A 24,601-nucleotide genomic window follows, 5' to 3' on the forward strand; every position below is an offset into this window, starting at 1 on the left:
TACGTTAACCTTCTGTAGGGACTCGCTCTAAGAAAATCTCATACTGGCAGACATCTTGGCGTGTTGTCTTTCCAAGGGAAGTGGTGTATAAACTGCACTCTTGTTCGGGATCGACCCGAACCGGCTACAACATGCATGTCCATACACATCGCAACCGTGTTGGTGTTCTAAAGATCAAAAATCTCAATTGCCAGTGAAATTTACACCACATAAACAATACACATTGGACTAATTTCGCCCAAAATTCTCAATAGAAAATACATAATGGCAAAAAAGTTAAAGCAATTTGAAAACGATGCAATTTCAATCCGTACACCCTTTAGTCATCCAGTGATTACAGGACGGCATCAATTTGAATTTTTTCCACGCTCAGGTAAAACGAAATATCGTCTGATGCCAGGAAATGCGAATACCAACTGTACAAGCTTTTCGAAACTTCCTTCGAACAAAAAGAATGTCAGAACAGAGTCTGCTAATAATAACTGATGTACCTGGTATTGCTAACGAGAAAACCTGTCTCTAAACAGACAATAGTGTCATCACACGATTCTAAGAAAAAGCGAGACTAAATTAAAATATTTAAAATACGTATTTTGTATCAAATTAAAACAAAAGCTTTCATATAAATATTGCTAACAACTAATAAAAATAAATCAGCCACTTCTAAACTACAACCGCTCATTGTAGATCGAATCATCATCGCCATCACCTCGTTCCGGATGATGCTCAACGACCTCTATCCGTTCGACCAGTTCGTTGAATTTTACGTTCTTCGGCTCCTGCAGCGATGTATCCTCGAGTGTTGCCCTCGAGGAGACGGAACCGTATTCGTCCACCTTTTCGAGCCGTCCGTCTAGTGATCGGGCCAATCGTTCCATCGGAATCCTCGAGTCTTCGGATTCTGAAAGATGAGAGAGATTAAATTTCGGGATTCAAGAAAAACGCAAGAACACTATAATACAGGAAGACAGAAAGGGTTCATAGGAGAGAGGAAATGAACGACTAGATCATTTGGTATGTGGTACACTGCTAAACAAAGTGTAGCGGCATGATCCTAAATGAATCACTTAATAAAACTTCCATCAAATTACATTCAAACTCATCCTCACCTTGATCTGTGATACCGGTGATCTGAATCGATATCTTCCGCTCGTTATCGGACCCCAGGCTTTCTGACTCACTAGCCTTCTTTGCACCCAACATCGGTGGCGATGGCGGAGGCGAAATGTCGAAATCGTTTTCCAACTGCACAATATCCGAGGGATCTGCTGCAGCCTTTCTCAGTGGTCGCACGAAGGTCAGATATAAAAACACTGCCAATCCAGCGCTTATTAGAAACAGAGCCCCCAGCACGGAAGTTGCCGCAATGAGACCTATTCTGGTTGGATCGGAATCGAGCCTTGCGTTGCATTCAGCTTCAGAATCGTAGCAAATAAGGTTCTTGTACGCTTCTGAGGATATGCTTTCGGAAAGTTCCGATGATTGGATGATTCTGAAAGAAAATAGTTTACTTTCCACTACATATGATACACAATTACTTAAATAACGAACCGCTTGATCGTGTCTGAATCCTGCAGGACGTTTGCGCCGTTGAACGCATAAACAATCATGCGCAGAACCGTGTTCTCATCGTTTCTTTGACTGGATGATCTACTGTCATTAGCTTGTTCATTTGAGGGAACTCTAGCTTCCATTAGTGCTTTTAAGGTAATACCGTTTGTGTTTCGATTGATTCGATCAATCACACTTGCACCGTCTATTATGCCCACCGTAGTCATCATAACCAAATTATCTTCCTCCAAACGGTGCACATTCAAAGTCAGCTGAGAACTTCTACCACTGGCAGCTCCATCTTGATCCGTTGCGGTTACCACCAAACTAACCGAAGCGCTCGACTTCATAGCATTCTTCGTCGGATAGATCACTCCTTGTTCTGGATCTATTTCGAAATCGTCGTTGCTGTTCAAACTGTACCGGATCTTTGCATTGAGACCTTCATCCAAATCCTCCGCCAAGACGACGATTAAATGCGGAAGCAGTAGATTGGAAGCGATCGAAGATGCTGGAAATCCTAGCAGGAAGTTTTGACCAGAAGTAGGACTAACAAATCGAGGATCGTTATCGTTCACATCGGTCACGATCACATTAATCATTGTCACGTCACGAGCAAAGTTGATGTCGCTTGTTTCGACCAACGATCGCTTAGCCATTCGACTGGACTGTTGTTGATCTGGACAGATGAGCCGTAATCTTAGTTGGAATTGAGGAATGATCATACCTTCGAAGAGGGATGCGTTTTCACGATCGAATCGTTCGGAAGAAAGCCAGTGACGTGTTGTGTCGATCGAGAAGTAATTATATCCCAGGAACGGTTTTTCGTCTATTAGTTCGTACTCGCACTCGGCTAGCTGAGATGGAAAAATGTTTGAGTGAGTAGATTCTTCAGCAAGTGACTCGATAATCAGTAGCTTCTCCACGGTAGTGGCAACCGGAGCACCGGGATCAGTTGGGCATTCCGCGACCTCGGTGACGTCTAGAGTAACGCTAACACTCGTTTGCTTAGCGGAATTTGGGTTCAGCGCGATCACGTGGAAGGTATGCTTGCTTGGCAGTAGAGGCTCCAGTATTCGAAGGATTCCGTCCGACGTGAGAGTAACTTTCGGTTTCAGGTAAGCTGTCAAAAAAGTGGTTTAGGAGAATGGTAAAATGAATATAATTTCTAAAGTAAAATCATTGTACTGTATGACATAAGCAAGTAAACTATGATTTTTGATGAAGCCTTAAAAATATTTGTTCTCAACAAGCGACCAGCAACGCACAGTGGAGCATTCAATACAACAAATCTGATTAAAATTATATTGAAGGTTTTTGCCTTTCTCATATAGAAAGGTTATGGAATCACCCTGAATATGGGTAACCTAATCCCGGCCCGGAGGGCCGTGTGTCATTTACCATTCGACTCATTTCGTCGAGATCGGAAAATGTCTGTGTGTGTGAATGTATGTTTTTTTATAGTAATGTTTAAAAAGCTTCAAAAGCCTGGCCTGTAGTGCATTGGCACTGTGTGGGACTTACGACTCACGTTCGTGCCTAACCACTAAAACACTCCTTACTCTTTTAGGTTACGCCCGGAAGTACGTCAAGGTATTACTTCGTGGAGGGGCTCGTTGTACTTTCGTCGCAGCTCTTTCTTCTGCTCTATCTCGGAGCCTCGCGTGGTTCATGAAATGGCTCGACCTACGAGCTTTGATTTATCTCTCGACTCTTCTCTTGCTTCTTTTCACTCCATGAGCCGTTTAGGAGCTTATTCTTTGAGACATTTAGCTCCGTGAGTCATTCAGCTCTCGGCCTCATCACGATCTACTTGGATAGTCCCCGACGGTGAACCTACCCTACTCCGACCGATAGTTCCTCGACGGAGCCATTTCTCTCGATACCAATACTCGTTTCCTTGAGCCATTTAGCTCCCAGCTTTATCGAGATCAACTCGGATAATAACCTACCCAGGCTGAGAGTTCCCCAGCAACGGAATTTCTCTCGGCACCGGTGTTTGCTTCGTGAGCCAATTAGCTCCCCTTTTCGTCACGATTCTGTTGGGTAGTCCACGGCGATGTTCATTTTTGTGAGCCATTTAGCTCCCCGCTTCATACCGATCTACTCGATCTAATCCATGGCGGTGGACCTACTGATCGGGCCAGCCGTTAGGTGCTGAGGTCCATCCAGCGATTCCGCGTCGAGCATAACTTCCGGTTCACTGGCTCCCCAGCGATCCGCTGCTAGCTATTCGACGCGGTCTACTCTGTCTAATCCCCGGCGGTGAATTTAGCCTACTTACGAGGTACTTGGTAAGGTGTCGAGGTCGGTCCGGCGATTCCGGTGAAGCCTGACGTCCGGTTCCCTGTCGCCCCGACGACCTGAACCCGGTGCTATGTCGCATACAACTCAACTGGTTTCCGGCGGTGGACCTAGTCTACACCGTCGGAGAGTTCCCCAGCGGTGGAATTTCTCTCGAAACCCGATTTGTGGCTTCACAGCGACTTTCTAGCCAACGACGCTACTTTGTTGGTCCCTTCGCCACTTCATCTGCAGCTCGGAGAGTAACCACTCTTTTGACAGCGTCCCAGGTATGCTCACCGTGGCACATCTCCTCAACGATACTGTCAACTCTCTCACCAAGCATACCCCTACGAACTTCTTCGAACCTAGGGCAATCGAAGATCACGTGTTCCGGTGTCTCTTGCACCTTCGCACATTCCGGGCAAAGAGGCGACGAAGCATGTCCAAACCGATGCAAGTACTTCCGGAAGCAACTGCGTCAAATGGAAGTTCACTTCTCCATGCTTCCTATGCACCCAAGCCGACACATTTGGGATGAGTCGGAAGGTCAACCTTCTTTTCTCCGCGTTCTCCAAATCCTGCTGACACTTATCCAACGAGTCCGCTCGGACCAGTCTCCTTGCATTACGTGAATTTCGCCGCAGGTAGTTTTCCACATCCTTGGCCAGAGTAATTCAGATGGAGATCATACCAGCGATATCGCATACTGCCTCCGACGATATTGTTCTGTAAGCCCTCACAACTCGTACAGCCATCAGCCGGAATGTCCTGTTCAGGTTTTCACTATTCCGCTTGGTTTTTAGCGCAGCACCCCAGGCAGGAACCCCACATCGGAGTATCGATGACGAAACAGTAGATAACGCCGAACTGCTTTGCAGTTGCTGACCAACAACACTTCCGTCTTTTTGTAAGCTATTTGAAGCTTGACCCCAAGCATCTAGCTCTCGATCGCGTCTATTGTCTCCATCACCGACACCTCCACTTCTTCAAGTGTCTCACCCATCACCGTTAGTGACACGTCATCCGCAAAACCCATGATTTTCACTTTCCTGGACAGCCGCAGTTTTAAGACCCCATCGCACATCCCGTTCTAAAGAGTTGGACCGACAATGGAGCCCTGGGGAACGCCCGCTGTGATTCGCATTGACTTCTGCCCTTCGCTCTTCTCGTACAGTAGAATTCTCCTCTGTAAGTACCTCTTCAAGATCTACCGCTGTTAAATGCATTCTGACCACAGCGCAGTATCGATCTCCTCTTCGCTTCTGTTTAGATGCCTTCTCAGCACATGATGACATCAAAGGAATCATTTGCGAAGCAGTAATCGGGCTCGAAACTAAACAACAAGAAATCCCCCTGTGCAACTACTGTAGCCGCCAGTAGTTCCACAGAACGTCCCGAATTAAACAAACTTTCATCAGCACAACGAATCGATCCCTCGACTGCTCATCGAAAAAGACATGCTTCCACTGTCACAAACGACACCACACTCTGTTACACGAAGAAAACATTACAAATCCAGAAGAGATGTCAACTGCTAACCCGAAGAAAGAATAAGTCTCCGAGAACCGCTCGGAACCTCAGCGTGTCACCAATTCTGTTGTGGACTGTTAAAACCGTGATGCTTATGACTTCTGTGGTGCGAATCAAGGATCCTCGATGATGAAGGATACCGTGCCGTGTTCTGTTGGATTGCGGTTCCCAAGTAAATTTCCTCCACAAAACAATGACCGAATGCCAAAGAGAAGCTAGTGGTGAATGTCGAATCTAGACATTCCAATTACTCCACTAGTGTTGAAGATCTAGTAGTTCCAAAGATAACGGAAGCTCTTCTAGCGACCAAAATCGATATTTCGGCGTGGACAATCAATGTCGATTTACCTATAGCAGATCCATACTTCAACATTCCTTCTGACATCGACATACTCATTGGCACAAGAAATCCATTTTGGATAAATAGTTGCAGGGGACATCGAAAACGCATCCACCTTCCAACACTGTGTAGTGGCCATGACAGATCCTATTTCCAGCGTTCTTCACCAATTCAGGAAGTTGGAGTCACCATCGCTGCCTTCCGAGCATGATGAGCGAGAAAAAAAATGTTCCAGTCCAATCATCCTCGAGACGAGACCGGCAGATATGTGGTGAATCTACCATTCCGTGAAACAGTACGAGAACTGAGAGACAATCGAGCGAAGGTTTCGGAAAAACCCGGAGCCGACCCAGCAGGACTGTTATAAATAGACAGCAACGATCAATAAATGAATCACTTTACGGATTTGATAGAATGACAGATTATTATATTGATTCTTCAAGGTTGGCGGAACTGCGCTTACTAATTTACCGTTCAGTCTAAAGCCTTGTTTTCTATTGCTGTATGCAGAAGCCGTCTCCATTCCACTCAGTTCAGCAATTGTCGCCAGCCTGGCAGCTTTCGAAGGGTCCGCTGGTCGTCCTCTGTCTGGTCAATCCAACGTGCTTCTTGTTCCTGTAGGGTCACCCTCAAGAACCATCTTCACCGGGTCGTCGTCCGACGTCGTGTCCAGCCCACCGCAAACGTCCTATTTTTGCGGTATGCGCGATGAATGGTTCTTCTAGCAGCTGATGCAACTCATGGTTCATTCGCCTGCGCCACATTCCGTCTTCCATCTGTCCGCCACCATAGATGGTACTCAACACCTTTCGTTCGAAAACTTCAAGGGTGCATTGGTCCTCCACGAGCATAGTCCAGGTCTCGTGGCCGTAGTGGACCACCGATCTAATCAGCGTCTTGTAGATAATCATCTTCTTAATTTCTCTGCTGGTATCATTGTCGGCGGTTACCAGTGAGCCCAAATACACGAATTCGTTGACCATCTCGGTTTCGTCACCGTCAATCCGAACTCGGGATGGGAGGTTCACATTATCGTTTCCAGAACATCTTCCTCTCATGTATTTTGTCGTCGAAACGTTGATGACAAGTCCAATCCTGCTGGCTTCACCTTTTAGTCTGTAGTACGTTTCCTACATCGCCTCAAAGTTCCGTGCCATTATGTCAATCTAGTCGGCGAAGCCAAACTTCGGACTTCCTGAAGATCGTGCCACTCGTGTTGAATAGCAAGCACGATGGACCATCACCCTGCCGTAACCCTCTTCGATATTCAAAGGGATTCGAGAGTGTCCCTGATACTCGAACAACGCACATCACCCTATCCATCGTCGTTTTGACTAATCGTGTTAGCTTATCTGGAAAACTGCACTCATGCGCCATAGCTGATCTCGATCGATTGTGTCATACGCCGATTTTAAATCAATGAACAAATGATGTGTGGACACGTTGTATTCGCGGCACTTCTGCCGAATCGCGAATATTTGGTCCGTGGTGGCGCGAGAACCCATGAATCCCGCTTGGTAGAGCCCCACGAACTCCCTTGCAAATGGTGACACTCGGCGGCAATGAATTTGGGAAAGGACCTTGTAGGCGGCGCTAAGTTGTGTGATCGGACGGTAGCTGCAACAATCCAACTTGTCACCCTTTTTGTAGATTGGGCAAATGACACACTCCATCCACTCCTCCGGAAGAATCTCCTGCTCCCGAATTTTGGCGATTACCCAGTGCAGCGGTCTAGCTAGTGTTTCACCACCGTATTTTAATAGCTCGCTGTGTTGTTGATCTACACCGGCAGCTTTGTTGTTTTTCAGCTGACCGATCTCTTCCTTGACTTCTTGGAGTTCAGGGGCCGGCAGCCTATCGTCTTCTGCGCGTGCTCCAAGATCCGTTGTCATACCGCCTTCGTCCTCTGCTGCTTCACCGTTGAGCGCAAAGTGGGCTGCCGTCGCCAGACGGTTTTCGGGTCGTTTTGGAAGCACAAGCGGTCATTCAAAAACTGCGTTCTCGTCTATGAAACCTAAGGTACAACGGCAATGATGGAGGATGGATAGAGGTGACCAGTGACGTAAAGTACATCTCCCACACGAAGTTCCCAAGAAAAGCCCTCTTGTGGCTCACAATCAGTAAGAAGCGGATGTCAAATCCGGTTATCTTTTCTTCGCCACTTGCGGTCATCGAGAAGGTGTACAGTGCGAAATTCTTACCGGAAGTTACGGCTTTCATAATCAAACACCATCCGAAGACCGATGTGGTATTCTGAGTGGTTTCGGTCTCAGTACTTTTCGATTCCAGTCGTTCCCAAGAACGCCAACTTCCCACTCGTCCCAGCTACACAAAATTGAAAATTTCAGGGCAAAACTGAAACGAGCAATCAAGTCGAACAATTTCGTGGGGGAAAATCGAAATGGACCTGATCTATATGGTGACCGAAGAGTTGTAGAATATACCAACATCTTTCTTTTTTAAAGTTGACTATCGTGCCCCTGATTTCATCTCAATGCTTCTAAGAGTTCGTCTTACAGTTCCCTAATTCGGCTCAATTAATAAAGGTAAAAAAAGAATACAAACCTCCCTGTCAAACTCAACTGGAATTTGAATTGGATTTTCGAATGACTTTCGTCGAATTTCCAACTCAAATGGAACAACCGATTCCAAGTAGGGATCGGTTGTGTGATTTGAGCAGGGTTTCTGACAGAAACACACACATGTAAAAATCATCAGAATAATTTTCGATAGGGCCTAATACAATATTTAGTTCCGCTCAGTGGATAAATCTTGTAATTTTAGAGATTTAGATCCAAAGTCATTAATAAACCAGACGCTGATTCGTTGCTTTGACATTCTTGACATTCACTTCACATATGAGTCGTGATAGCGTTGTTCTTCGTCAGTCACTAGATCAATAAAAATAACATTCAAAATTAAATTCTCTTCTTCAGGTTTATTCCTTAACAAAATAACCTCAACTCTTTAAAATGATAATTAAGCGAACTGTCCAGCTGCTTCCCGGTCAAGCCATTCGGAATTTGATTCGGAATCCTGAATGGAGTCAGTATGGATTCCAAATCAAATGCAACAACCGATTCTGAGTCAGAATCGGTTCATGCATTTGATTTGGAATCCATAATGACTCCATTCAGAAATCCGAACCGGTTCCAGAATGAGTTTAACTGCCCACTGAGAAGTCCAAAAAATTGTTTCAAAATCGTTCAACGCGGGTCCAACGATGGACGTTCGTTGAACGGTTATTTGGACGATGTCCAAATTGGTCCAACGAACGTCCTTCATTGGACGATTTTGAAACCAACCGTTCTTAGAGGGTGGGTTGGTGAATATATTCTCGTAGAAACAGTACAGATCACATCAGTAGTAGTAAAATTTGTAGAAATTATTTCTCATTTGAAAAATTTGTGCTTGAATGTGATGGTTTGAATAAAGAAAGACCGTTTTAATTCATCGAATGCGATAATAACAAAAGCTATGAATAGAACCCCTGATCCGCAGGAGTAGAGTTAAAAATAATTGACGTCCTTTTTGACGGCTGAAAATGAACCTGATGTGACCCGTGGAGAATAGAAAAAATATTCCTCCAAAAATCCATGTGATTCATTCAGTTTAATATCGTACTATAATATTCATTTCACTAATTATCTAGGTAAATGTTTTCAAGTGTTGGTAAAGCATATAAAGTAATAGTTATCATCGCTTACATTGTGCCAGGGCCAACTATGATGTGTTTGATTCGTTGCTGCACGTTCGCTTCGTGTAATAATCGGAAACGAATGAAAATCTGCATGGATGGTTTGTTCATTTGACGTTTTCAGTTGCGTCACAGAATATTGAAAATGAATGCGGCTGAATATGATCAATTTTCATTCAATGAATTTGAATATTTTTAACTATGATTACGAGTATTGTGACCCTCCGTGCGGTAGAAGTCAAATCAAAACAATCATTATGCACTCGATGTATCTTGCTGTTTCATTCATCTGTTGGTGTCTTCAAGATTAATGGTACAGTACGTACTAGCACAGACCTACCAGACATGACACTCGAGGTCACCAACGTGTTGCAAAAATTTAACGGCCTTTTCAAACGATAGATTATTATATCCATAACTTTTCGTGCTCACCGCACGAGGCGCGCACTTCTGACATGATTGACAAAAATTGCCAAACACACACTATTATGCGTTCGTGTTTTGTTATTGTCGTTATTGTTGTTGTGCCAAACGAACTTTGTTAGCAAAAAGAATAAACCAGGGCTTTTTAATTGATTGTAGTAAACGTTCGTCTTGAAATCAAGGCTTTAAGGTGCTTTTTGTGAGTATGAGAAAAACGAGGGTAAATTTTAGAGGAGCAATGTGTGGAGGAAGCAGTGGCCATAAAAATGAACTGCAAAGACGATGATTTTGGCAGAGTTTACAATGAGAAACAAATCGCATTGTGTGGAAACATTCTCCTCAATTTAAATTCAGTTTAAAAAGCACTGTGGTTTGTGCACTTTCCAATATGTATCTTCAGCAATTAACTTGTGGGAAACAGTACTCATTACAACACGGATCAAATCGTCCTCTTAGCTTATTGTGCTAATGATAATCCTTTCTAGGCAACATGAACGACCCACAGCTCAGTTTGCTCACATAGTGCAGTTGCCCGTAAAGAATCCTCTACCTTTCCGTGAATTCGTTTATTCCCAGTAAAGTTCAACCGGAAATGAACTGGAATTCAAGCTGGTTCCATTTCGTACACGGGCTCCAGTGACACAATCGATTTTAACTAGAATCGGTTGTGTCACTGGAGTCGGAATACGAACTGGAACCAGCCAGATTTCCGGTTCATTTCCGGCTGAGCTTGACTGGGTTTTGGAGCACAAATTTAAAGGTCTAGGCTAACTCTTCCGTTCAATTGATGTCATGTCAAATGGACAAATGTGTCAAGCAGATTATGTAGTTAAAAGAATCGCCACGAGGTGGCGATAGTGTGCAAAGCGAATTTAAATTTGAAATGATGATCACGTTTTATTCAGTGGACTGTTCTCAGTGTCATGTCTGGTAGGTCTGTGGTACTAGATATTGGCAAACCGATTCAGTTTGGCGAGTGAACCGTTTCCGATTCTCTAACTAAAATCGACTCTTATGTTTTATGTTTCTCAAATGCAAAGAATGCTGACGTTGAAGGCAAGTATAGGCGTTTTAGCATAATCTCGAAAAGAGTAGGGTAAACTATTTTTTTCCTTCCATCAAACAGTTGGATCATATGTGAATGTGAGAGAAGGTTCTGTTACTATTTGGCAATCTCCAATGTAACTGCAACCGTTGGATTTGATGAGTCTTCCCACTTAGACGCGATTTTTTTAAAAATCTTTTCAAATGCCAGCTTGCCAATTTGGAAACCATGAGTGGGCTTTGCTTCAATTTGGGTTGATTGAAACACACATTTTACCATTATGTTGGATATAATAGTTTTGTTGATGTTTTATATCGTGAAAACAGTGTACAATGTTTGTCATTCATTTCGTTTCATTCGCTCATAGATACATAATCTTGGGAAACTGTCAAATCGACTCATTCAGTTCTTGTTGGATCTCATTGGGCTCATAATAATTAGTCACTTTTGCAGTTAATCACCGTTTTTTTTAAAAAAGAATCGCGGTTCATTCATTCTTTCTGAAGAGTCGATTTTTTTATCGATTCGTGATTCATTCGCCCATCTCTAGCACGCACATATTTTCTTTCCATATTCCTACATGTATGTGCTAACGCTAAATATGAAAATCGCCGACCAAAATTTGACAAGCGCTCCAAAATATCCAAATAGATCCAGCTATCTTTTTTTGGTTGGAAAACTAGTATTTACTATTTAATCGATTATTAATCTTAGTCGATTATCTTGGTCGATTAATCATATCAATTAATCAAGCTTTCGCCGCACAGACGGCGCCGGTGATTGAGTGGTAAGCGTGACCGCCACTCATTCCAGTTGGCCTGGGTTCAATTCCAGCCGAGGTCGTTGAGATTTTTCTGAGGTGAAAAAATCTGTGGTCACGTCTTCCTTCGGAAGAGAAGTAAAGCCCCGGTCCATGAAATTGGTGGATCGATATCTAGTCCAGGTAGTGGAATCACCTCTCTGGCGTCGGTAAAGAAGAAGTATATCCAACTTCTATATTCTTGCTAACAAAAATATCCTCCTCCCGTGATACTTGTGGATTGCGCAGTAGTATATACGGCCTCTAACAAAAGCAAGTATCGGACTAACAATTCCTTCCCTTTCCTTCCGCAATCTACGTTCGGGCCTGGCCGGCGCCGGTATTGATCAGGAACACTTTAGGATTACCAGGAGTTGTTTCGCTAATCCCAAGCATAATTATCTACTGATTCCCTGTGCAACTTCAGCTAGTCCCGATCGATAACAGAGTAGCAGCCAGGGGTGGTCGCACAAGCTCAAGCTCAATTAATCAAGCTTTCGCCACACAATAATAAAACACGAACTACGAAATTCTCATTTTCATATGGATTATGAGTGTGTGTTTGTGTAATGCGAATGGCAACTATCATACACGGAACAATACCTAATAATAGATGGATTAGAGAAGTCGTTTGTTAGATTAGATTGACACTGGCGGATAATCATTGTTCCTTATTTCATAGTTGTCGTCACTCTCCTTACATACACTCTGTAAATTACATAAACAAAGAAAGCAGCTTGCTCTGACTTGAATCCTAGAAAACAAAACAGCGCACTACCAGTAACCAAATTCCCCTAAACTATCGTTTTCATCTGTTGAAAAGTTTAAAATTGCGACTTGCAATCTAAAACTTTTTATCATAGGCCCTTTCATGAATATCATTGCACGGGGAAACGCCCATATGCCACCCACTGATAAATCGACACAGATCTTTCATTAGGACCTAAGTCGCAATGTACTCAAATGGAGAAAAATCAGTTTCAACATTCAGCGATGCTTTTCTAAATGTAGTTTTTATTGTAGGTATAAATTACTTTATGACCATGTTCTTCCGGGAGCATCTTTGGTTAAACCTTACGACAATATAACAAAGAATTTAATTCCTATGTGCTTTTAGTGGGTAAAAACTAAAAAATGCTTACGCCCAATTTGCATCCCAGTCGTGATTTCGCCATTCAGCAACCACCATTTGCGGAAGGGCTAAACTGGGTACATAATTTTCGGAAGGGCGCGGTAAATGGGCTAAACTGACTCTGTCTTGCTGGGTAGGGCTGGGTAAATGGGCGAGCTTGACAGTATACTTTTTAATAGGGCTCAGCAAATGGACGCATAGAAACCCAATGTAAATGAAAGGGCGCGTGCATCTTTTCTTCGAATTACATAAAAATATCGAAATATTCGAATGTTTATGTGCAACAACTATCGAGTAGACATGATCATAGTAGATATTGCTTATCATTTATATAATAGAATCGCCGTTTAAAGAATAATTTTATGAATAATAACCGTACGCCCGGTTCTGTCAAAAAATGTAAGTTTAGCCTTTATATTCCATATGAGAAGAAGGGCCTAAGTCGAAATCTCGAAGAAAATGCATGTTTCGCCGTTTTGTTTTCTTCAATTATAAATCGAACTAAAAACCATTTTAACTAATTTTCACCTCAATCTTGTAGTATTTTTGTCGCAAAATGTCATAATAGCGAAAACGCAGTTTGTTTATATTTGCGATTTAAGCCCTAATGAAAGATCTATGTCGAAATCGCAAACAAGTGCTTGAAAACCGTCCTACACGGGTCTCATACTGGAACGGTTGACCAACAGAAGACCTTCATCAGACAACAATAAAATAGACTATTATAGAGGGAGAACGTAAACCGGTCAAATCAGTGCGGCCAACCATCACGGAAAATGATCAACATTGTAATAGGTTTTCATTTCATGCAACATTTAATAAATTTGGCTTAATAAGTTAAAGTTACCAATCAAAATTCTCTATGCAATTAGTCGTTATGATTAATTAAAATTGGGATGCATATTACTATGTCAATTATCGGCATGCTGTTTGAAATATTTGTCGGAAATCAACAATCGCATATATCGCTTTGGCAACATTGTTCGTGCTTTATAGTGTGTGTAATTAGTATTTTGAGATGAATTTAGGAAAAATCAAATAAAAAAATTAGAAGAAATTCATCTCATAGTTTTCATATCATAAAGAAACTATTTTAAATTTCTGAAGTGAGTGTTTTATTTGGAATTTAGTGAAGAATCGTTCTGTGGAACAGTAGAAGTGAGTAAAGTTCAAATTGTTGTACAATTAAGTGAAATATGACGGTATGTATTGCGAAGATTTAGCTAGTAGCGATGAAGAAAATTGTCTCATCGCTAATTTTAAGGTAATTTTAAGAAATTGGAAAAAAAATAATTAGTGCTTTATTTTCAAATTATTATAAGTTTGCTGTACCTATTTTAGGAAAGTGATAAATGGTAAAATATAAGTTAAGTTCTAAAGATTTTTTTTTTCGTTATTGAAAAAGTTGATTCTATAAAGTCGTGTTGTATAATAAATGTTTAAAGCTGAGTAATCAGGAAATGAGATGAATACAGGGGCTGAGATGAATAAGGGAAGCGATTATATACTTTCAGGCAATGAAACGAACCAAGACGCTGTCAAGCTGACGCAGTGATCAATATAAGATAAACAGATTAAAGAAATTATTACAAGGTTCGAAAAGACTAGAAATAGATTGTATCAAAAACATACCATCACTGATGTCCGCTGTGTGCACCAGATTGAATGAGGGATCCTTCACAGAAGCTCGCACCGTACCAATGACACCAGTGCTGTCAGTTTTCAAATTGAATCTGTAGTTGCCGTACGGGAAGAATGGCACATCATTCAGGGGCTCTCCGGTGGAACAATTGTAGCAATCCGTACAATCGATAACGGGGGGAGTTTCGGTGCAGGGTTCTGTAAATTTATGACAAAATAATTGTTTACAAAATTTAAGCTTGCGGTAGGACAATCTCTTACCAACAACCTCTTTCGGGAGAGTCACAATGAGAAAGCAGGTACTGACGGCAGCCTGTTCGTTCACAGCTTGGATTGTGGCGTGCAAGTTGTCCAAATCCTTCAAATCTTCCGCTGAAATAGTTTTGGAAAGATGCACCACCGCCTCCCGATCATCCTGAACCACACGTAGCAGATCACTATTTGAGTCGATTATTCGCAGTACCACGTCCGCCGAGTAGGTTCCTTCCGTAATTAAAATCGGTGTTTCCAAACTAAGCGTGAAATCATCTTTAATCGTTCCTTGATAAACGGAATGCTCAAACAAAGGAGTATTAATGGGAGTTGTCTCCCGCTTCAAATCAACAACTACAGCTGCTGTGACCGAGTTGCTACCCGGATTGCTCACTGCCACATTAAACCTTAGATACAGTTTGTTCTCTAAGTCTTGCTCGCTGACAGTAGTTTTCAACGTCACAAGCACTTGGTTACGTACCATGACGTGATCAAACAATAGGTAGTCGTTATCGACAAGCACCGATGAGAACCCTTGAAGTAAACTACTTTCCTCCAACTCGATTGATCCATCCTGGGGGAACTTCACTTCCCGGGAACCCTCTTCCAAGAAGCCTTGGAATGTCGAACTCTTGAATATCGGTGCTTTGATTGGGGTTCGTTGAATGTCCAACTGAACAAAGGCACTTGCGGCAGAACTTCCCGGATTCGTCGCCTGCAGTAGAAAACTTAGGTAATTTCGATCGACTATCTGGTCCCACTTGATCGAGTCATCGCTTTTAACCGCTATGCTAACTTTGGACTCGGAATAGATATAGGTAAACCAATCAGAATCGCCATCGGTCAGACCAATCTCTGTTAGAGCGCTGGATGTTCCCTGTCGGAAGGTGATCTCCGTTGGTATGGCTACTTCCGTGGTTCTCTCGCGAATCGATCCCTTGTAAATCGTTTCCGTAAGGACCGGAGGAATGATATCGTCCACCTGGATGCTGATCAGAACGATGGTAGTGTCCATTGCACCGTACGCATTGCTAGCCTCTATCTGGAAGCTCAACAGATCGCGACCATCGTAGTCCTGCTCGGTAACCGAATCATTCAGTGAAACTTTGAATTTGTTTTCCTCGCGCGTAACCTCAAACAAGTCATAATCGTTCTCAACCACTCTGTAGGTTAAAGTGGCAGTAATTGTGGCCGCTTCCAGTGTAATTACTTCAGGAGCCGAGAAAGCAATCTCGCGGATACCCTTCTGAAGCGTTCCCCGATAGAATGTTTTGGTGAATACGGGAGTTGGAACCGGGAGGTTTTCGATGTTGACGTTTATCGCCGTGGACGATGCTGCAGCTCCTGGATTAGTTGCCTGCAGTGTAAAGCTGAGATAGGGGCGGTAACGAATTTGGTTCCAGTTGACGGTGGATTTGAGGTTGAGCTGAATGACACCTTCCGGTTGTAAGGAAGCTTCGAACAAGCCGGAATCGCCATCAGTCGGTGTGAATGAGGTGTCCTCCTGTAGGGTTCCAGCCAGCAGTTCAATTTTATCTGTTCCGAAGTTGACGATCGTTTGACTTTCCGTTAAAGTTCCAGTAAAAGATGATTTAACGAAAACTGCCTGAACTGGTCGTATAATACGAGCTGTGATACTCGCCGATGCTGGTGAGCTATCCGGTTTGGAAGCTTGAACTACAAAATTGATTTGAGCAAGGTCTTTCAACTGATCTACAGTGACTTCGTTTTTTAGGGAAAATTTCAAGCTAAGATCGGTATTAATTGTGTAGGTAACTAAAGCACTATGTTCACCTAAAAGAGCGTAGCTAACGGTTCCCGCAATGGTTTCAGACTTCAACTCAATTTTTCCTGGAAAATTAATTTCCTTTGCGGTCTCAGCGACCGTTCCGGTGTAAGAGACCGCCGTGAATTCCGGAGCTACTCGAACTATATCAATTAGTATAGTGGCAAACCCGGCTCCAACGTCAGGATTGCTAACTTCCACAACAAACTCAAACGCTTTAAAACCCATCACATCTTCGGGGGTTAAATCTTCTTTCAAGCTTATTGTTACGGTTCTTTGATTGGCTAGTGACGCCACAAACAAGTCGGAGTTGTTCAACCGAATTTCTACGAGCAATCCTTCTGCTGAAGTGTCCTCCACTAGCTGGATCGTCTCGAAAGCAACTAAACGAAGATCCGTTCCTATGCTGGACTTGTACAGTTCCTTCTCGAACTTGGGAACTTTAACCAAGGCTTTGTTGATTTGGATCAACACCGGTACGATAGCTTCCAGATTGTTCTGACCAACGGCATGTACATCGAATCGTAGGCTACTTCGATTGATAAAATCATCCTCGGTTATCGTATCATTGAAAGTGATCAACAACTCATCACTGTCTAATTGGGTATAGTTAAACAAAATGGCGTCGTGATCCGACAGACTAAACAGGATCGTGTCATCGTATGTTCCCGGTTTCAGCTTAACCTTCAACTCCTCCAGCTCATTGGCACTGTTGATTTGGCCTTGGTACAACAGTTGTTCGAATTCGGGAGCCACGGGTGCATTGCGAATCACTTCAATCAGGATCAGACAGCTGACCGTGGGTGATTTAGGATTGGTTGCTTCCAGGATCAAGGTTAAATGGGATTCATTTGGAATTTGGACACCACTCCGTAGACTGATCGTGAACTCATTGACGACTGTTGTAGCTTTAGGTTCAAACAGAGTAGAGTCTTGCAATCGTATGGTAGTATCCGTGGAGAATGTTATCGGGTCTACTACGGCCTTGATGGGAGTCAACACGTTCGTTGCTGCTGTGAGTTGACCCTGGATGAAGCTATTTTCAAATTTAGGTGTAATAACTACCGGTCTAACTACCTTTATGATCACTATCGTTTCGGCTACAACCGCCTGATCGAGAGAAGCTCTGATTCTCACCAGTAGATACGACTTGCCGTTCAATTTCTCTTCGGTAATACCATTCGGAGTAAGCGTGAATTTGTTCCGGTTATTCGTTATCGTAAACAGGCTATTATCTCCTGCGTAGGCAAAGGTTAATCCAGTCACATATGTAGCTTCTATAATCTGAATTTCTGGAACATCAGCGACCCCTGCTTCGGTAACTGTTCCTTCGTAGTATAACTGTTCAAACTTGGGAACGATCACATTCGGCTTGAGAACGTCCAAAACAACGAAAGCAACGCCTTTTCCGACGTTCGCTTTAGTTGCCTCAACGGTGAAGTGAAAATAGTATCTCTGTTTCAGAACTTCATCGGTTAACGTGTCCAACGCCCGCAAGGTTATCGAATTGTCTGAATATACATACGAAAAATACTGGGAATCTTCTCCGGCCAAACCAATTGTCACTCCTTCCGTAGTCGTTGTGGCCACCAAACTCATGCCAGTATTCAGTGTAACCACTTTTGCACTGCTTACACTACCGGCGTAGATCGGCTGCTCGAAGGCCGGCAACAATTTAACTTCCGGTTCGACTTCTACCACGATTGCCGTTCGGCCATCCATCTCAGCACCCGGTCTGGTGGCGGTTACGATTGCACTCATAAATGTTTTCGACTCGGGAATACTCGTTCCCGGTTGCAGCGTGACGACAGCTCCGCTGCGATCAGTTTTTTGAGTGATCGCAAGTAATGCCTTGTCATCGCCACTCAGTTCAAAATTGGTACCACTGTCAAACGTATTCGTCTGCAGATTTGCTTCGATCGTCGGAAAAGTTTCCGTACGTTTGTAGGTGTGTTTGTAGAGTACCTGCTGGAACTGAGGCGGTTGTATGTAGGGTATTAAAGGATCACCTGATATTTTCAGTACCGCAGTTCCTGATCTTGATTCCGGTTGACCTGCGTCCTGAAATAAGTTGGGTTACAATCGAAAACTTCAGTAATTCAAATACCACCTACCGTTCCAGTGATCGTCAAGCTGAGTTCACCGTCAATATGCATGACCATATTAGCTGTTTTCAATCGGGCTACGGACTGCTTAACAGTAGCTCCTGTTTCCGATTCGACCAAAAAGTAAGGATTGTCTTCCAATGTAAATGTTATCTGATTCCCGGACAAATCATAATCAACCGCAACGATTCCTCTTCCCTAAGAAATATATTCAATTGTATACACGCTTAACATATCTAAAACGAGTGAACCTACCTCATCAATGTATTGCGTCAGATCGAAACCTTTCGATAGCGGCAACGGTAGTGTGATCGTATACTCCGGCAAACTAAATGCGGGCGCATACAAGTTTTCATCCATGATGGGCACCTGAAGTCTAATGGTTTTCGTAGAACCAGAATTACAGGTAAAAGCCAGTGTAGCGAAAGTAAACGCAATCGTTTCGGTTTTCAGAAAGTCTTCGAACGCTTGCGTCGTACTGATCACCAGGTGGGTCTCGTTGACAGCTGCACCAATGAACAGTGTGAATCCACCGTTTGCTGATACTACCACTCGCTGGACACCGCTGATTTCGTGTACCGCTATTGGGACGTTTACCATGGTGGCCGATATTGGATCGTTTGTTACAGATTGCTCGTTGAACTTGAACGTTTCCGAGAAGCATTCTGTATGGGAAGAAAATCCGGTACATCAATCGAATGAATCTGATTCTTTTAAAATTTCCATATCTTGTTTTCTTTGGAAATGTAAGCCTATTGATGTCCGTATACAGAATTATCAGCAAAAGTTAAAATAAGGGGTTTGAATAACAGAAGGGTGGGCAAGCAGGGGGGTGCATTAGTTTTTGAGATGTTGAAATTCTGTCAAATGTGAAATCATCCAATCAATCAATTTTGGGCGAAATTTAAGCCAAATTGAACCAAGTGCTCGCTTTTTTTTCAAAAAAATAGACGTATTTTTCATGTTTTCTTGAAAAAATCATGTAGTTTCATTCGAATAAATCCGGCAGTCAATGTGCTGCGCGTAGACTTCTTAGGTAAATCTGGCGTACCCACACCGGGAAAATTATCCTAAAATTGAAAAAGGATCCGAAGTCCAACACCTCTGCTTACAAAGAGCTCACCGAAAAAACCAGGGACGACACGGTGGAAGCTCTGAGAGACTTGTGCCCGGCGGAAACCATCCAGTGCAGAGGACGATTTGTACGAGGATGGGACCTTTCTGCACGTAAGCGACTTCGGTAAGGCTTGAAGTCGAAGCAGCAATAAAAGGAATTAAAAATTGAGAATATAGAAGTAGGCTGATCGATGTGTCAACTGAGTTTCTCTCAGCAACCGGAAGAGTGCTTCAAGTGTCAAGAGTTCGATCATTTTGCTAGAAATTTCAGTGGACTTGACAGGAGCAAATACTTGCTACGGCAATCTGTTTTTTTTTTACAATGACTGTTTACGTACTAACCCAGTACACGTGCTATTGGTAGGTGTCCAAGCTACCACACGGGGTGTATTGGGGGCGAGTCGGGCTCGAATGGTGACGCTGCCATTAATACCGACTAAACTCCACTGGGCTCCGCCATCGTTCCCCCCAGGAACTACCTCTCGGTATTACTTCTGGGGGATGGCTGTACTTGATGTACTCATTCACTCTCGCTCACGCGTTCATACGTCCTGTATGAGGCTTACTTGGGTGCTCTCTCTATCGCACCTTGATTCACTCTCTAACACTCCACATGAGGCAGACTTTTGTGCTCACCTTTTTCATTCCTTGCTAGGCTAACTTTTGTACTAGCCTCTACCATACCATGTGAGGCTGACTTTTATGCTCACCCTTAACATACCGTGTGAGACTGACTTGGATGCTTACCCTTTCACTCCAGTCGCTGCGCCAAACCTGCCTCAGCATGGACAGACCATTCACTCATTTTTTTTGCGCTCGGTCTTTTTCGCTCCAACTAACCAATCACTAGTTAGCCGTGCTCGTCGTCTGTTGCTCGGTTCGCCAAATTACCTGAAGCCTACAGGCAATCTGGGTGGTAGCAGCCGAGACTGTGTTCCACTTCTCCACCGATTGACACATCCGCTGAATAAGGGTATCAGGGGTTGTGTCCCAGCCACAGACGTCAAGCATTGCTCTTCTTTTGACGTCGAACCGAGGACATACGAACAGTATGTGTTCGGCAGTTTCGTCTACATCTGGGCAGTCTGGGCAGGCTGGGACCTCCGCGTGCCTGAACATGTGGAGGTTTTGTCGGAAACAGCCATGACCTGACAGGAATTGTGTCAGATGGAAGTGAGCTTCCCCATGGGGTCTTCCCACCCAGCTCGATATGCTAGGTATCACGCTGCCATATGGCGACCGAGGTCACCCTGGTGCGCTCGCGGGCTCCTCTATTTCCACGTAGCTCGAAGCACTCCTTATCTTCCCGAATGACCAGCCCGACTGGAATCATACTCGCTATCACGCAGGATGCATCGTGTGATATCGTGCGGTAGGCAGATATCACTCTGAGGAACATCACGCGGTAGGTGCTCTCCAGTTTCTGTAGGTAACTGGTTACCTTCAGTGCTCTTGACCATGACGGGCTGCCGTACCTGAGGATAGATATGGCATCGCCTGCCAGGAGCCTACGTCTACTGGCGCACACCTTTGAGCTGTTGGACATCATTCTCGATAGTGCCGCAACAGCAGTCGACGCTCTCTTGCATGTATATTCGATGTGGCTACCTAAGGTGAGCTTGTCGTCTACAATGGCTCTAAGAGACTTCAGACTTCGCTGTGAAGTGATCGCGACTTCTCCCACATGGATTACTGCATGTTGTGCCGAGTTCTACCTCGGGGATTGACTCCCCGTAGACCTCCAAGGTTACGTCGTCGGCAAAGCCGACGAACTTGACCCTAGGAGGGAGCCCTGCGGGACTCCGGCGGTGATAGGAACCCTTTTCTGACCGGCATCGGTCTCGTATAGCAGTGCACGGTTCTGGAAGTAGCTTTCCAGGATCCAGTACAGACCCAACGGTAGGCTAAGCCGATGTAACGAGAGCGCGATGGCATCCCAGCTTGCGCTGTTGAATGCGTTCTTCACGTCCAGTGTCACTAACGCACAGTATCGAATGTCTCGCCTTTTTCGTTGGATCGCTATCTCGGCAGTCTTTATCACTGAGTTGATAGCGTCCACTGTGGACTTACCCTTCCGAAAGCCAAACTGGTTGCTTGACCAGGCCCGACGAGAGGGGGGGTCAGGGGGGGGCAACTACCCTGGGGCCCGGGTGTGTTTTGGGGCCCCGCATTTTTAACTGAATTTAATTTGTTTTAATTTAATTCTTGAAGTTTATTGTTTCTGTTGGCACTGCAAATATACCACAATCAACTACGTTCCAGTCGTTCCAGGTTTTCTGGAGTACGTGAACGTAACCCTATTAGATTCATTTAACAGTGCAATTGAACCATTCTTGTTTCATTTATCGCAAGTGTTTTTAAAAGTGTTCGTAAAAAACGGTTGAATACACACAGTACAGTATGAAGTTGTTTACAATTTAACATATTCTTAGCTAACTGTTACTAATAAAAGTTGGATATTTTCGGAATGGGATTGACGAGTAGATAACGAAAATCAATGTATGGAGCCATTTTGAAAACCAAGATGGCGAAATCCAGTTAAGATATCTGTGTAACCTAAAATATTGACATTTTCGAAATAAGATAATCATAGACTAGATATAGATATAGTGATTTGTGATGCGGATGATATGATTATAGAAAACTTTTCCCAACCAGAAGGCACTATCTTGGCCTCCAAAAGGGCATCGCTCATTTATTCGTCAAACCCACCTAAAAATACCCTCATAGTTTATCCAGAAATAACTCCAAGCTACCATTTCTATCATCTACTCGTCATGCCCGTTTCAAAAATTCCCAAATTGTTAGGGTTATCGAGATTATTGTTCAATCGGAAGTCTCCATCCTGGATTTCAAAAAGGTACCAAATATCCATTTTCATCATGCACTTATCAAACCCGTTTCGGAAATAAAAATATGGGAATTTAACTAGATACTTATTCTTCCCATTAGTTTTCACCAAAAGTTGAAACTCTTTCTCTCACAACTCTTTGTCTCAGTCTTTTTAACAGCAGACTTCTCTGTTGGATCGCAGTCATCGCATTCGTAATGTTTTTTTCTCTGAATGTCATCGCAAATGTAACAACTGATTCCAAAACCGATTTTACCATGTTCAGAAACCGATAAAGAAAATTCGTTCAGGTCATTGTGACAACTGCAATAGCTGCATCCAGTACCTCAAAATCAACAGCATGTACCAACAACAAGAAAAACGGCAGCATCAGTAATGCGAAATTTCACATTTAGTTGCTTATTTCTGATTAATTTGCTGAAAACAGTATTCAGTTTCAACGCTTCTCTCATTCATTCACTGACTGAAATTTTATGAAGTACCTATCGAATGGCTGAGTTCAGAGGAAATATAAATTCATTCACCAACCAAAGCATTTATTTGTTATTATGTGGACAGTTTGAGGGCAGAAGTTCTTTTACATTTTCGAGCATAACTGAACTGCGTAATCTATATCTGGTGCACTTTTGCTTGATAATCCCTCTCAGAGCTAGAATAGAATCGAGATTCAGTTTGCTCCTGAAACCAGGGTTGTTAATGCGATACATTTTTCACGATAATTTATCGGCGTTACTCGTTAACGATAATGTATCGTCATCGGAAACTCCGTTAACGATAATGTATCGTCGCCTTCATCGTCATCGTCGATAATTGTATCGTCGCTTTCATCGTCATCGTCGGTTCATCGGTTATCGCGATACATTTTTCGTTACTTTCCCGTTTATTGGAGTTGAAGTTAATGCGGTTAACTTTTAATTGTTTAGAAATAAATACCTATTGAAGGACATGTTGTTGGCAGTTGAAAATCAATAGTTTTGGACATTTTCTATGCAAAGCGGGGTCTGACGATGCGTCAAAATGAAATTATTTCAACTTTTCTGGAAAATGTATTATGTTGAAGGGAAAGTTGTTGGCAATTGAAAATCAATAATTTTGGACATTTCAATACGCAGAAGGGTCCGACGATATGTCAACATTGAATTTTTTCAACTTTTCGAGTAAGTTGGTGCACAGAAGAGTCCCAGGTGCACAGTGTTTCCAAGCGGCAAAAAGGTGATCAATATTGTTTTGACCATGAAGAAAACAAATTTTGAGCTATTGTGCAATTAGTAATTTTTAGCACGCAAAAACATATATTGAAAAAACTACAAAACCACTATTATTAGGCCATTCACAAATTATACTACACATTTAAGATTTTATGATAATTTTAATTTAAACCAGAAGATTTCGAATTTTGAAAAGGAGAATATACATACATATTTCCAATGTTTGATTTCCTTTTCTAGTTAGGAAGCTTTTAGCCCCCTCCTCCGTTTCTTCTCTTCACTATGTAACAAGATGCTTCATGCTTCTTTCTTTTACCCTTAAATATGTAGTGTAATTTATGTACGGCCTCATAATAGAGTTTTAATCGTTTTTTGAATACAGTGAAGACCCGTTTTTATCAGCCCCTTGGCGAATTATAGGCTGATAAAACGATGACATTGACAAAATCGGCACATATTTTTTCTGGTTCTGAAGAGACGAAGTCGAAACGCAAACATCTGGACTAACATATATTTTTTCTTTGTTTTTAATAAACCGGAGCGGTTAAAATATTCTTCTTTAGTTCCTCAACAAAGCCTATTAACCCGTTCTGATCATTTAGTAAAAAAAATTCCCTTAAGGAGGTCTTACAGTACAGTATTATTTTTGTATATTTTGCATCTCTAAGATAGGAAAAATATGCTAAAGAAGGAATTTACTCGAATTTGACTTGAACGTAAGCTAGAGCCCACGAAACGATTTTGATAGTGTTTATTTTACAGATTCGTATTGGTATTCGTCTGCGGCTTCCGTACCAAAATATCGCTTTTTGGGCACTAAACATTCGATAACTTCTAAG

The 24,601-nt window shown here is 42.9% G+C and overlaps 1 protein-coding gene across 1 annotated transcript in view; it reads right to left on the reverse strand.

Moving 5' to 3' along the window:
- Positions 1 to 570: 570 nt before the first annotated feature.
- The window catches only part of LOC131690052 (uncharacterized), a 29,182-nt gene continuing 5,151 nt past the window's right edge, over positions 571 to 24,601 (reverse strand). Inside the window, exons 2-8 of the mRNA XM_058975517.1 lie at positions 18,843 to 19,252; positions 18,597 to 18,785; positions 14,706 to 18,543; positions 14,436 to 14,642; positions 1,552 to 2,674; positions 1,110 to 1,492; positions 571 to 901 (exon numbers count right to left, since the gene is read on the reverse strand). Of these exons, the coding sequence (XP_058831500.1) occupies positions 669 to 901; positions 1,110 to 1,492; positions 1,552 to 2,674; positions 14,436 to 14,642; positions 14,706 to 18,543; positions 18,597 to 18,785; positions 18,843 to 19,252 (6,383 nt within the window). The 3' untranslated portion in view covers positions 571 to 668. The remainder of the gene's footprint in view (positions 902 to 1,109; positions 1,493 to 1,551; positions 2,675 to 14,435; positions 14,643 to 14,705; positions 18,544 to 18,596; positions 18,786 to 18,842; positions 19,253 to 24,601) is intronic.

Source organism: Topomyia yanbarensis, chromosome 3 (genome assembly GCF_030247195.1).
Source record: "Topomyia yanbarensis strain Yona2022 chromosome 3, ASM3024719v1, whole genome shotgun sequence".
Classification (NCBI taxonomy): domain Eukaryota; kingdom Metazoa; phylum Arthropoda; class Insecta; order Diptera; family Culicidae; genus Topomyia; species Topomyia yanbarensis.